The sequence below is a fragment of the Miniopterus schreibersii genome (assembly GCF_964146895.1).
Source record: "Miniopterus schreibersii genome assembly, chromosome: 14".
NCBI classification, from domain to species: Eukaryota; Metazoa; Chordata; class Mammalia; order Chiroptera; family Miniopteridae; genus Miniopterus; species Miniopterus schreibersii.
Window position 1 is genome coordinate 47,825,022 of NC_138114.1, and position 13,633 is coordinate 47,838,654.

At 47.4% G+C, this 13,633-nt stretch overlaps 1 protein-coding gene across 9 annotated transcripts in view; it reads right to left on the reverse strand.

Annotated features, from left to right (window-relative positions):
• Positions 1-13,633, reverse strand: part of ABLIM1 (actin binding LIM protein 1) — a gene marked incomplete at its 5' end in the record, with an annotated part of 227,952 nt that overhangs the window by 130,340 nt on the left and 83,979 nt on the right. Inside the window, one exon of one of the 9 annotated variants that reach the window (XM_081158058.1) lies at positions 5,190-5,418. The exons of the other annotated variants lie outside the window; for them this stretch is intronic. Within the exon in view, the coding sequence (XP_081014184.1) occupies positions 5,190-5,418 (229 nt within the window). Of the gene's footprint in view, positions 1-5,189; positions 5,419-13,633 lie in introns of those variants that run through there. 9 annotated transcript variants of the gene reach the window in all.

Genomic DNA, 13,633 nt, shown 5'->3' on the forward strand with positions numbered 1-13,633 from the left:
AGACGTCTGGTGTGGGCTCCTGGTAGGACATGAGAGACAGGCAGGGCCCGACCGTCAAGGGTTTAAAATTATGACTCTGGGAAAGCTGCTCAAACTAACGGAATAGGAAGCCTTGGGAAGTTAGCAGAGGTTATTATAACTATAAATCAGAGGGGGGAAAATGCAAACTCTCTAATGCTTAACCACAGAGCTGAAATCTCGAATCCCTCTCCTTCGGTCCTCCCCAGCCCTAGAAGAAACCGCCCACCACCGACCATTCCCAGCCTCAGCAGAACAAAAGTCAAAGGCAGACGGCTGTTTCGAGGGAGCCACGGCGCATCACCACACCGGACGCGGCGACCGTGGCCCTGCGGGCGGAGGGACTGAGGCCCCGGAGCGCATCTGCCGGCCAGCCCCGATTCCCGTTTCTATTTCGTGTTCGCAGCAGCCGCTGGCCGAAGCCGTCGGGCAGGAGAACCAGACGCTCCTCCTTGTCGCGTCTCCCAGGACACATGCTTTTCAGGCCAGGTCAGACACTTCACGCTGAGTCTGAGCTTTACAAAGTGTTAAAAGCATTTCCCAGCACAGCCTCTGATCCCACCGGGAAGATGCGAAAAGACGGCTCCAAAGAGACTTGAGGAAGATGCTCTTCAGACTGTGGACAGCAGCCCGTGTGGCCTCAGTGTCCAAGCCCTTCCTGGCCCTTCCATATACGTGTCTGACCTGTGGGGTTGGGATTAGTGACAGCAAATGGGATAGTCTGACTGGGGTAGGGATAAAAGGGACATGAAAAGAGACATGTTAGGGACATACAACAAAACAGGTTGGTGGCACTTCAAGAAACAACAGTGTATAACCCCCACGAGGTTCCCTCAGTGATGTGCTAAATCGGAGCACGCGGGTCTGGGGAGACCATCCCGGTGCCTCAGCCAGAGCACAGTCATCTTCTTGTGGTCAGGAGTGTGGGCCGCTCTGCCAGGGCGGGCACTGCCAAGCCTGCTCTGGCCCCTGGTCTCCAGGGCAGAACATCCTGCTTTGGGATCTGGCCTCAGCTGACAACATAATCACTGAATCCTTTCCAGATAGCCTTAGGGCTTTGATAACGGTGCCAGTCTCTTCTTGCTTGTTTGTCAAGAAGGAAATTGCCCTAAATGCGCTCCTTCATTTGCACTAGACCCAAAAGCTCACAAGGACAGAAAGAAACACGGGTTCCAAAACTCACTCTGAGTTTCTACCGTTGGACGAGAGGAAACCCTGGGCTGATACTTCTATTTATGAACTAGAAATGTCTGCTAATTTTCCTGGCACAAACAATTTATTTTATAAGAGGATCTTCAAATGTAAGTCGGTAAAGTACTTAATTAGCACTACTCTTTACACATTGTAATTGTGCCAATGTATAGAATTGTCCTCATGCTCCCAGGGGGAGGCCATCCAGCATCGTGGTTAAGACAGTGACCTTGGGTGTCAGGCCAGCCTGGGTCCAAGTCTAGCTCTTCCACTCACTACCTATGTGACTTCTGGCAGGTTTCTTAACTGCGCGCGCCTCAGTTTCCTCATCTGTAAAAGGAGGCTTAAAAGCAAAAAGTATTTGCTTCGTTATTAGGAATATTAAATGGGGCAATTAGAAAACACTTGGCACAGTGTTTGAGACATAGCAGGCCCTCAATGAATGCCAGCTGTTCTAGAACCGTACCGTACCCACCGTCAGAGAGGGCTACATCCATGTGCAGAAGCTATTTTTTATGTTCACTGACACATTTGCTTCCTCTACACGTCCCAGCTTCTTGCCAATTCCCTTCTGGTTCTTAAATGGGGAAAACTGTTCCCTCCCTGCTGATTTCCGAGGGTTGTTTTGAGCATGACAACGGAGAGACACACAGAGGGACACGTGGAAACGCACAGAGCCCCTACACAACTCGAACGGGAGCTGAGCCCCAGACAACAGCAGGAAGCTCGGCATCTTGAGGTCTTTCTGGCGGCAGCAGGAGGCCTCTGCCAAGTAACCCTGAGCATCCTGCCAGGAGCTGCTCCCGAGTGCTCTGGGGCTCCGCGAGCTCAGGGACACGCGTGACTGCAGGAGGGCGCGCTTCCTCCAAGCACCTGTCCCAAACAGGAAACTCCAAGGACACGGAGAGGCTTCCTGGGAATCCCGCTTCCTGTGCTGGGTTTACAGGCCCTGGGGACCTCCACTGCGTCACGGCAGGGGAAGGCAAACAATAGGAATCATTTAAAAAATAAATAAATAAACTATGTGATTGTTTTTCTTGTAGCTAAAATGTAGTGGATGCATGTGTGTGCTGCTATAGCAAACACGTTTGATATGTATGTTGTTACTGAATCCTCATAACCAATACTTCCCTTAGAGCTGGGCAAGCAGGGCCCCTGCCCCAAACCTCACCTTTCTCCAAAATGTCTGATGTCTTTCTTAGGACCAGCTGGGGCCAGTGGTGCTGTCCAGGCAGGACACCCCAGCCTGCTCTTTGGAGCTCTTTCATGATCCTCTCCATCTCTCCTATGCTCGGCACAAGGTTGCCCAGATGCCCTGAGCAGCTGTTATTGGGGCTATCTCAGGGCTCTGGAGCCAGTTCAAGTGCAGGAGGGGAGTCTAGTGCACAGTCACTCCCTCAGGCTGATGTGGTATTTCTTTCCCATGACTGAGCAAGATTGGGTTGTTGACACACCAATTTGGAGCAATTCAAATTGTTTGTATAATACAGAGGCCTCACAAGAAATATGACTTAGGGACTCATGCATCCCAGGGGAAGGCCTGCTCGTAGCAACCATATAAGGCACTCGTTCTTCTGCATACCTTAGAGATGGGGACACTACAACCTGGACATATTAACTTCCCAAAATACCACATTTATAAGTAGAAGAGCTGGGACTGAAATTCTGGAGTGTCCAACTCCAAAGCCACACACTGAACGAACCCCCTAGTTCCCTATCTGCCTCCACTAAGATACAGAGATCTCAATGGTGGGTACCTTTCCTTTACCCAGGGCTCCCTTTGATACTGTTGTTTCTCTTGTTCTCTTGTGACTGAAACTACTGACAAGCCATTTCCAGCACCCTCTCATTCAGCCACTATTTACCTGGCCTCCCCTCGACTTCCTGCCTCTTCCCACGGGCGGACCTTCGCTCTTTCATGAGCATCAATAGCTCGTTCCAAAGGGTCTGATTTGAATCTTTTAGTAGAAGCACCAGCCTCATTCACAATAAAGTGTTAGCTCCAGCAGAAATAGGATGTTTAGTTCTTACCCCTAACTGTGGGATAACCTTTTTTTTCCTCACTAAAGGAATTTTAGGTGCTCTGCCAGCACACAAAACCGACATTTGAGAGAGGTGCCCTGAAGTGCAACAGGCATGGGCAGCTGGTTCTGAACAAAGCTCTTCCAGGGTAGCTTATGGGGGGCCAGGGGCAGAAGCCACGTCTTCCCCATCCCCACTCCCTGCTCCCCTGAGAAGGATGGGGACTACTGCAGAGTGAGCGAGCCAGGGACGGTCAACATCAGCGCCTGTCAGGCGGGCATCCTGTCCTGCCTTCGCACTGATCTGCCAGCCAAAGCTCCGCATAGCCAGATAAGAAATACTACTTCATACCCACTAGGACGGCCAGAGGAAAAAGTCAGACCATAGCAAGTGTCGGCAAGGTTGTGGAGAAAACAGAACCTTTACACGCTGCTGGTGGGGATGTAAAATGGTGCGGCCACTTTGGAAAACAGTCTGCGACTTCCACAGAAGGTTAACCATAGTCACTATATAACCCAGAAATTCCACTCCTAGGTACATACCCAAGAAACTGAAAACATACGTCCACACAAAACTAGTAATATGAATGTTCACAGAAGCAAAGGTCAAAATAGCCAAAAAGTAGAAACAGTCCAGGTGTCCATCCACTGATGAATGGATACACATAATGTGGTCTGTCCATACAATGGACCATTATTTAACCATAACAAGGAATGAAGTGCTCACACATGCTACAATATGAATGAGCCCAGAAAACATGCTAAGGGAAAGAAGCCAGACACAAAAGACCACTACATGATCTCACTCATACAAAATGTCCAGAAGTGGGAAATCTTTAGAGACAGAAAGTAGATCAGTGGGTTCTTAAGGCTGGGGGTGGGGACGGACAGGTTGGGGTGGGGGTGGGATAATAGCTAAAGGGTACAGGGTATCTTTTTGAGACAATAAACATATTCTAAAATTCACTACGGTGATGGTTACATCTATCAGTGAATATACAGAAATCACCGAGTTATAGACTTCAAGAGGGTGAACCGTAGGATACAGAAATTATATCTCAATAAAATTGTTAAAAATTGCAAAACACAAAACAAAGCACCGCAGTACAGGTTAACTCCTGTACGTCAGCTAACCTTAATCCAGCCCTGCCCTCCTTCCCAGCGTCTACAATGGCATATATTCCGGACTCTGGCTCATCTGGCTCATCTCCACGTGCTTGTAGGGACTGTGTCTAATGCCCTTCTGCCTCCTGTATTAATTCCGGTACTGGTGTTGACAAGGACTGAGCAGCTGGGTAGGTGTCGTCATCATGAATGAAGGCACCATCATAACTTCAGAGTCTGAAAACTCCCCGGTGCAACTACTCTGTCCCCAGGCGGGGCTTCCCCCACTTCTCTCCCAGGCAGGTGGGCGAGTGACCGCACTTCAATGAGCTTCACTGGAAAAAAGCCTCAACAAGGTCTCTCGGTATTACAAACCCTTCTCTTTCTTGTCTTTTTAAACATTTCATAAGATGAGCCTTCCGCAGGCAGTGACACAGTTTAGACCTTGACTTGACTTAGGTCACTCTTTACTCATGTCAAGGTCACTCTTTACTCTGCTGCCCTGAATATTTCTTTTCCATTCATCTTTTATCACACGAAAGAACAGCATCTACGGAAAGAGATCTCTTTTGTCAGCATACTTCTTATTTGGACAATTGTTAATACCAAGTTTAGAAAGAAACATATTTGTTACTAAAATTATAAAATCATGGACAAAAACACCCTCAGAATTCAGCTCCATAGCTGTACTTATGTTACATTCTCCACTCCTCCCACCCTCGCCCCATTAATTACAAATTAAGAATCACGTTTCCTTGGAAGACTACGTCATGGGAGAATGGTTCTAGATGGTACTTTATTACTAAGCCAATCAGAAAACACACAGCCACGTCCAGAGTGGGCTCCTTCACTTACCCAGAGGATCAAAGTTGTTAAGCAAGTGCTCAGGTGGGCAGCAGATCACAGGGTGCAGATACAACAGGTGGGTGATGGTGGCGAAGGGACTCCCAGTGACACTCACATCCTTGACAACCAGCCTCCTTCTGTAGGAGCCCCTGGGGCCGGCTCCCTCAGATGAGGTGACTTTGCTTTTCTCAGAGCTGCACAATTTCCCCAGACACTTTAAACCAAGCAAGGAGGGCATCTTGGCACGGACTGCAGGGGGCTGAGCAACAGACACCAGGAGCCCAGCAGCTGTGCTTCCCCGCAACTCTCCAGGCTCCTTATTGTGTTTTTTTTATTTCTCACTGCGCAGCAGAGGATTAAAGAAGATGTATTTAAGTGATTACCCTCAAGAGCTTAGGGCTCCCTCTACGCAGATGATCAGGTATAAAAACAGCTGCTACTGGGAACCCAAGACTACGTCAGTCTGAGACATGAGTGCATATTTAAACATCAGATTCATATCCAGGGCAAGAGGAAGGACAGAGCTGCAATATCTAAAGCAACCCACCTGCAAGTATTCCTGGTCGAGTCAGTATCAACTGGTGAGAGCACTGTGAATGGGACTAGATGTATATAAAAATGCAAATCAGAAAATAGTCCAGATAGTAATTCCAGCTCTCACAGGTTGAGGCCTCTTTTCAGATCTCACAGACTGAAGACCTCAATCAAAGTTCTTCAGCTTCAACTAGCAACAAATCCAGCTCCAGGCCACAGTAACTAATCCTTCTCATTTTCTAGGAGACCTCTGCCCCTTGTGCCATGAAAGTCTTTCTGCCTCATTCCATTAATCCCACGCTAATGACATTCTTAGATGTTGTTTCGTGGTTTTCTGCTACTGCAGACTTTAGCAGAATCACAGGATGGAGAGAGAATGACCATACAGGTAGCTCTGTTTTCACAAAGTTACAAGGTAGCAGGACCTTCAAGAAACTAGGGTGTTGGTATACAAAGGACATCCCTGGTCATATGCATTTACCCTCTGATAGCCACTCAGTAAGGTCAAGCCCAGTATGTGACAGTCTATGGCCACACAACAGTCCCATGTCAGAGTGAACAAACCCACACCCCTTCTCCTGTCATTGGGCTATTGTGTTCTAACACGATTTTCTTTTCATTGAAACCCTTACCTACTCTAAACAAAACATAATTACAGAGCTGGAAAGGCCTTCGAAGATAATCTAGTCTAGTGGTCCCCAAATAGCCCAGCACATAAGAGTTTTCCGTAGCGCTTTGGAAAAATACAAAATTGGGGGCACTAGCTCAGACCTCCAAATGAGATCCTTTGGGGGGTGGGGCCCAGGAACTTATATTTCTCAAAGTTCCCCAGACCAGGGCCAACAGTCAGGAAGCACAGATCTACTCCAGGCCTTTAATGTTAAGGTGAGGAAAGTCTCAGAGAAACTCAGTGATTTGCCCATATGACACAGCGAGCCCATGGTGGAGCCAGGTCTCCTGACCCCTATATTATGACTGTTCCTGCCACGGTCATGGTCCTTCCACAAGAGCTATAGACAGATGAAGCAGAGAAAGGAGAGTTTATGTCGATTGCTACTAGCTCCTAATCCTGAATGCGGCATTCAACACAGAGCTCAAGATCCAGGGAATTCAAATTTGCTACAATGATTCTAGCTCAATGGGAGGCACAATGGGAACAGAGAGGACACACACTGTCCCAGAGGCATCAGACTCGGGTGGAGCTGGGAAGAGTGGAAATACGGGAGCCGTCTGCTACCTCCGTCACGTGGTGCAATTTCTGTTCTCAAGTTTTAGGAATTAAGCCCTATACCAACATTGCACTCAGAAATAATCCTTCCAACATCTTCCTCTTACAACAGTTTACAAAGCAGGGAAAACACTCCTTAGGTGTCCTATTTCTTGTGTGTCTATTAAGAGCCTTAGGACATACAATGGGGGATATTTTATTGACGTTTCCCAAAGTGTGGTTCCTGAATCAACTTGTTTAGAACACAGATGCCTGAGGCCCATCTCAGGCCTTCTAGGTTCTTCCAAAGTGTTTTTGTAATAAGCATTGTAGTGTGGGCACCTCTGCCCTTAATTCCTTCTTCCATTAATTCCTTCTTCCTGGGGTTAGCTTCCTAGAGCTCTGCTCTTTGCAAACTGAGACCATGAGCCATTCTATCTGCTCATGTGTTCACCTGGCTTGTTTGTGAAACACATTTATGTGCTCATATAGAAAAACTGGATGCAGACACCTTAAACACAGGCTCTGGTACACACTAATAACACACAAACACAGAATTTAGACAGATAAGACGATCATCTTCTTTAAATCCAACATTTCCTGAACAAGACAAAGTGTTACTATTCCATGACTAAGCTTCTGCCTTTTAAACTCGTCAGGCATTGAACACTAAAATGAATTTTACAGCACTGGCTCTACCTCAACGCTTAGCTATTGTATCTGCAGAACATATTCAGGCCACTCCTACATTATTTGACAAGTTTATAGAGCCATATATTTAGTTAAGAAGCAACTGTGTTCTGATAGGCTGTAAAAGGAAAAAAAATAAATAAATTCAATAAAAGAATCATATGCATGAATTCATATTTTATGAATTTTAGGTCAGGGTCAAAAGTACACTAAGTGGGGACCATAAGGAAAGCTGATGAGATAACAGAGGTTTGCTCACTTTCAAAGATTATCTGACTACACATAAATGTGAGGGGCTGACTCCTTTCTCAGGTGGTGGAGAGAGTGAAGGGTTCAGATGCTGGGTGCTGAGGGCTGGAGCCAGCAGTGACAATGGGGACCCATGAACTAAGTTCCACATTCCAGGGTGCCCAGAGTTCTTAAACTATTCTCTTCCACACAGTTCAGAGTAACCATCCGGCAGAGGCTGAGTCTCCAATCTTAAAAATATCCTTTCAGTAGTATCTGCCTGACAGCAGACTCTTTGCCATGAAAACACAGTATAGAGAAGATTCCAGGGGACCCATTTCTTCCATTCCTGCATGATCACTGGCCTCCTGCTACAGCTCACATAAAATTATAGTCTCAGCATTTACAAAGCAATGTGGTGGTTTTTGTGACAGCTTGCGTGGTTATACGACAAGGTATCACAATGCACTACACTACAAAGCCAATGCTAATTACCACTGCTTAACTTTCACCCAAGGTTTTGCTGGCATGCAAATGTTATCAGAAATAGTTCCATTGTAGCAAAGCAAGCTCTTCTATGATAAACTGTGAAAAGAAACCATCAGCAGGCAAATTCACCAAAGGACTTCAACCCACATGGAGAGGCCCTGAGCACTCTACCTTTGCATACTGCAAAAGTTCAATAATAACATGAACCCCCAACCTCAGAGCCAGGCATCTGGGGGCTACACAGTGCTCAGGGGACGGATGACACCTTAATTATGTTCTTAATTCTCCAGTTACAGGTCATTCCCCACAGCAGTTCTCCCCAAATGAACTCTAATTTTTCTTAAGTTTTGTTCTATGTAATGATTTGGGTCTTTTTTTTTTTTTCCCAGACAAATGTTCCCCGCCCCCCCCTTTAAGTCATCTGCTAAGATCTGCCTGCTTCTTATTACGAAAAAACATATATTGAGAAAAATCGCCTCCTTTAGAATTTGAATCTTCCCATGATTTAATTTTCTAAGGAAATGGTCTAAATTTATAGCCTGTGGCTTCTTCCCAGTGACTGCGGGGCTACTTGCTTTTCCGTTTTTGTTTTAATCAGAAATGAGCAAACAAAGAACTCAGCAAGCCCACTGGAAAACACGTGCAACAGCTCAAAATACTCAGGATGATCTTTGCTGCTGAGCAGAACAGACTAAGCAGAGAAACGGCAGTTATTTAAGGGGGAGGGCTCAGAGGAAGGGGCACAATGGGACATCCAGACAAGGATGCTTAGGCCCATTGGAGGTGCTCCCGCTCCAGCAGCTACTCCTGCTCCCTGCCACCAGCAAGTCTTAAGCTTAATCTTTCTCTTCATCTGCACCCTCAACCCGGGGATCTCCTCTGCAAAGCCCAATGCTGAAGGGGGTCTTACCCATCCCTCCAAAGCAGGCAGTGATTTTCTGAGCATACTGGCACAGGCTCCCGTCTGGGTAGGCTTCCTCTGCAAGGCCTGCTTCATCCATCACTGTGTAAGCAGCTGCCTCTCTTCCCGTAACGCCACCCGCCCAAGACCTGCTTAAAATGGAACAAGCGGCCAAGCCCCCTCTTCCCTATCGCCTCCATTAATAATTCAGATACTACATAAAATCTGCTGAGCGTTCAGGATTAGAGCACCGAGGCGCTCTGAGGACTGGAGCATAATTAGTTTAACAGACAGCAAGGGTCTCAGGTTACTCTCTGACAATACTCTCCGCAGGCAAGACTCCACGTGGCAACGAGAGCCACGCTGGCAAGGCCTTCAAGGAAGCAGCCGCAGATGGGACTCCGCTGGGGGAGGGTCACAGGCATCCCCCCAGCTCAAGCCCCTATGTTAGACAAGGCTGCCCCATGAATCTGCCCCGTCGAGGCAGAGCACTGTCACTGACCACATGTCACCACCCACCAGGCTGTGGTCTTCTCCAGTGGCTGAAACTTCTCTGAGCCCCTGAGCACACCCCATAGTCCCCAACCCTTAATCCCTCTCACGTTTCTTTCAGTTTTCCTGAAATTCCTCATCTTCTCCCACTGGGTCCTTCTGAAAATCCACCTGTCCTTAGAAAGGCCGCTCAGCTGTTACCTCCTCCATGGAGGTTTCCAGAATCACTCCCGCTGGAGTCAATTTCTTCCTGTCTGGTTCCAGAACAGCAGCTCTGCTGTGGCACTTACTATATCCTGCCTGTAAGATGGTTACCTGGAGACTGTCGTCTCCCCCCTGCTAGCTGGTGTGCTTCTAGAGGGTAGGATCTTACCTTGGGCACCTGTTTCCTTCACAGAGGACTCTACCCATGGTAGGGGCTCAATGCCTTGCAAAGGGAATTTGACAATTTACTATAAAAAGTGACGGTGAAATGTGAGTACGCAATATTTAAATAAAAGTCAGATACCAAAGTCAAAGCCCACCCCAGCCACGAGAAACTGCTTTAACGGGGGAGGAACACGTACATTTCTATTCCAGTGGGTCTGAGAACTGTCCCCACATAGGAAGCCGCAGGACACGGTTATACTCCCGCTGGTCAGAGCTCATTATCTAAGCGCCACGGAGCTGGAAGCCAAGTGACAGGCGCACGCCCGAGAGGCCCAGGCCAGCTGTGGCCACAGGACGCTGTCCCAGCGGTTGGTCATTAGGAGACAGGCCGTCCTTGCTGGCGGGATTAATCGCTGAGCGTCGACCAGAAATCCCGGCGTCAGCACTTGTCCCACCTCTGCTGACAGAGGCACCGGCTCCCGAGCAGGTGCACGGCCTCCCAGGAGGAAAAATGCAGAGGGAGGCGTTTGCAGGGGCGCGAGGTAAAGTATTTATAATTCATCCATCTCAGTTCAGAGCGGCCACGGCTCACCCTGGCAAACCTCACGTTCACTGTCAATGGACTGGAAAACGTCAAACGCACAAATAATCTACCACCTGACTGTGTGGCAGTCAGGGCCTCTCGCTCACCGGTGTCTTTTGAGAGCATTAATTTCTGGACTTCAGAAATTAGACTCAGACTTCAGAGAGGAACTAACTCCCTGTAGTTTACGGTCACAAGAAATAAGTGAAGCCGAGGAGGGATATAGCAGGAGCCCTGATCAGCCAGCGCTGGGCTGCTCTCCGCCCTTTGTTTAGGGAGAGCTTTTTTCAATGAATAAACATTTACTGAGCACCGGCAACATGACAGGCCGGGTGCTGGCTGCCTGCAGGAAGGAAAAGACGGGGGCCCTCGAAGTGCCCGTGAACTAGGGGGAGAGGGGGCGCGGGGATGTCTAACTGCGGCGCAGCTCGCTCATGCCACCCGCGAGCAGTTACGGCGATGCGGGGATGGGTTAGTGGGACCTTTCAATGCTCTGTCTTAATGAAAGGAAACGTGTTTCCGAATGACAGGTGGCTTTGCTGCGTATTTCACATGGACAGTTCTATGTATTCCTATCATATTCCCAACGGTGGCACACAAAAGGTGTTTGGCCCTCTGGGAGGGGATGTCACGTGTGTGTGTGTGTGTGTGTGTGTCCCCATGCTCTCAGTGTCGTGCTCTGATATCATGAAAGTATGAGAGGGAAAGGCTGAGTCGGCCTGGTGCAGGTGGGATTATGGAGAAAATGATGTTTGATCTGGACTTTGAAGAAAAAGCACTTATTAAGAAAATTAGGGGTTTAGGGTATGGCAGAAAGGAAAATCCAAACAGGATGCTCCAGAAGAGAGCTTTATTCGGATCCCACAGGGAGATGGGAAGAGAGGTCAGCGTGCATAGGTGAGGTCTTAGGAGGAAAAGCCTACCCACCCACGTATCATCAAACAACTCTTCAGAAAAATAAGGTGGCATTACCTCTGAGCAAAGCACAGAACACGCCTCCGAACCGTCTGCCCACTGCCATTCTTCCTTTAGGGTGTCAGGACTCTGGGGAAACCCTTGGCACAAACCCACCGATGCATTTCATGCTGATTCATAATTAACAGCCTCTCTCCACACTTGATTTCGTACCAGCACTTTATGACCACAGATTTGTTAGTCGTGGCGTGGCCCTGTGAGAGGAGATGGTGGTGCGCTCTGCACGGAGCCCCCGCATCTCAGACTGAGAAGCTGAGGCCCGGGAGGACACCGCTGCCCGCGAAATGAATCCCACAGTCAGGATTAGATGTTTGAAGGGAACCTAAACTCCCCAAAGGCAAATCCTAGGTTTTCATAGGAACAAAGGACGCCGTTGGCTATTCTGAAGTTCGGGACTGCAGGAGGTTTTAGAACACGGTGTTTAAATGCGGCTGCAACTGTTTTTCTGATGGAGGAGAACTCTCTCTTGTCTGCCCATCATCTGGGCTGATCTGGCCACTGACTTTCTACTGTGTCTTTTTTTTTTCTGGAAGGGACGGTTTGTTGGATACAAAACTGGGAGTCTGGTATGAAAGATGCTTTCAGGCAGCATCTTTGTCCAGGCATAATTTCATCGACTGGTATGCAGTCCCTTAAAGATAATCCAGTGCACTGTAGAAGGAAAATTCTAGATCACACATATAAAATCTTGTTCTCTAACATTTCCAACATGTGTATGTTTTAGAGTGCACATCCTGTTAACACAGTGCAAGTGTATTATCTGTCAGTAAATAATACACATAAATACGCAGTTATATATTTGCCGTGAGGGATGCAAAATCAAGAGAGTTTGGAGACCAGCAGATTATTCTATCAAAATAAATCCTAAGGAAACCAACAAGAACTCAACTAATCAGAGATAAATACTAAATAATGGATGAAACCATTAAAAATACACAGAAAAGAAATATGTGGTGGGTAAACACCTGGGCTCTGGAGTAAGAAAACCTCACTCAGGTCCTGGCTTTGCTACTCACTGCCGGGCAGCGAGGCGAGTTCTGCGCTCGGTCAAACCTTGCTTACCTCTCCTGTAAAATGGACACAATGACACTACACCTATTATGGATCTACTAAAAGCCTTAGCAGTTCCTAGTACAGAGGAGGGCTCTAAGAGTGTTAATGCCAATGCTGCAAATTCAAATACTCACAGGAATAAAAATAGAAATTGAAACAGCAACTGAGGCAGCAGGTTGGTCCCGGGATCCTTGCGAGCGGTGGGATGGGTGCAAAACCCGTTCTCCACTTAAAGGCGCCGCAGCACTCAGACCCAGGTCGTACTGCTAGTTTGGAACGCAAGCCAAGAATTGCCAGATGTTCAGATTTTTATGTGAAATCTCCCAAGTTTCAAACATTTGCAACTAATTAAAAAAACAACAACAACTCTCCACATCCCCGCCCCCCACTGAGAAACAAAACAAAACATGTTCGCAGGCCTGCCCTGGCCTGCGGGCTACCAGTCTGGGACCTATGTTCAGTTATTTCAACCCTGTGGTGTAAACCCTCCCACCCACCAAGCGTAAAACAAACAGTCCTGATTTATTTCAGGTACTAGAGGGAGGCAGCGGGTGTGAGATGTTTAGAAGCATCGGAAGGTTTACATGAATGATTCACACCTTCTCATTTGTAAACCTGGGTTTGTATTACGGCATCTCTGCTATGAACCACTGCAGAAGTGCAGTGATTTCCCAGACAACTGGGTGTATGATACCAGCAGCACTTCCAACAGCAAATCTTACCACTTTTTTTCCTTGCCACAGATACGGGAGCACGTCCTTTCTCCACTCTATTCTTTTCTTTATACCTATATTACATAATCTTTGATCTTGAATCAGCAGTAGGATATTATTGAACATACTCTGCAATTGTTCCCTTTAACTTGGTTTCTTTTATGAAATTAAAGTATAATTTACATAGAGTAAAAAGCATAAATCGTAGGGTTACAATTC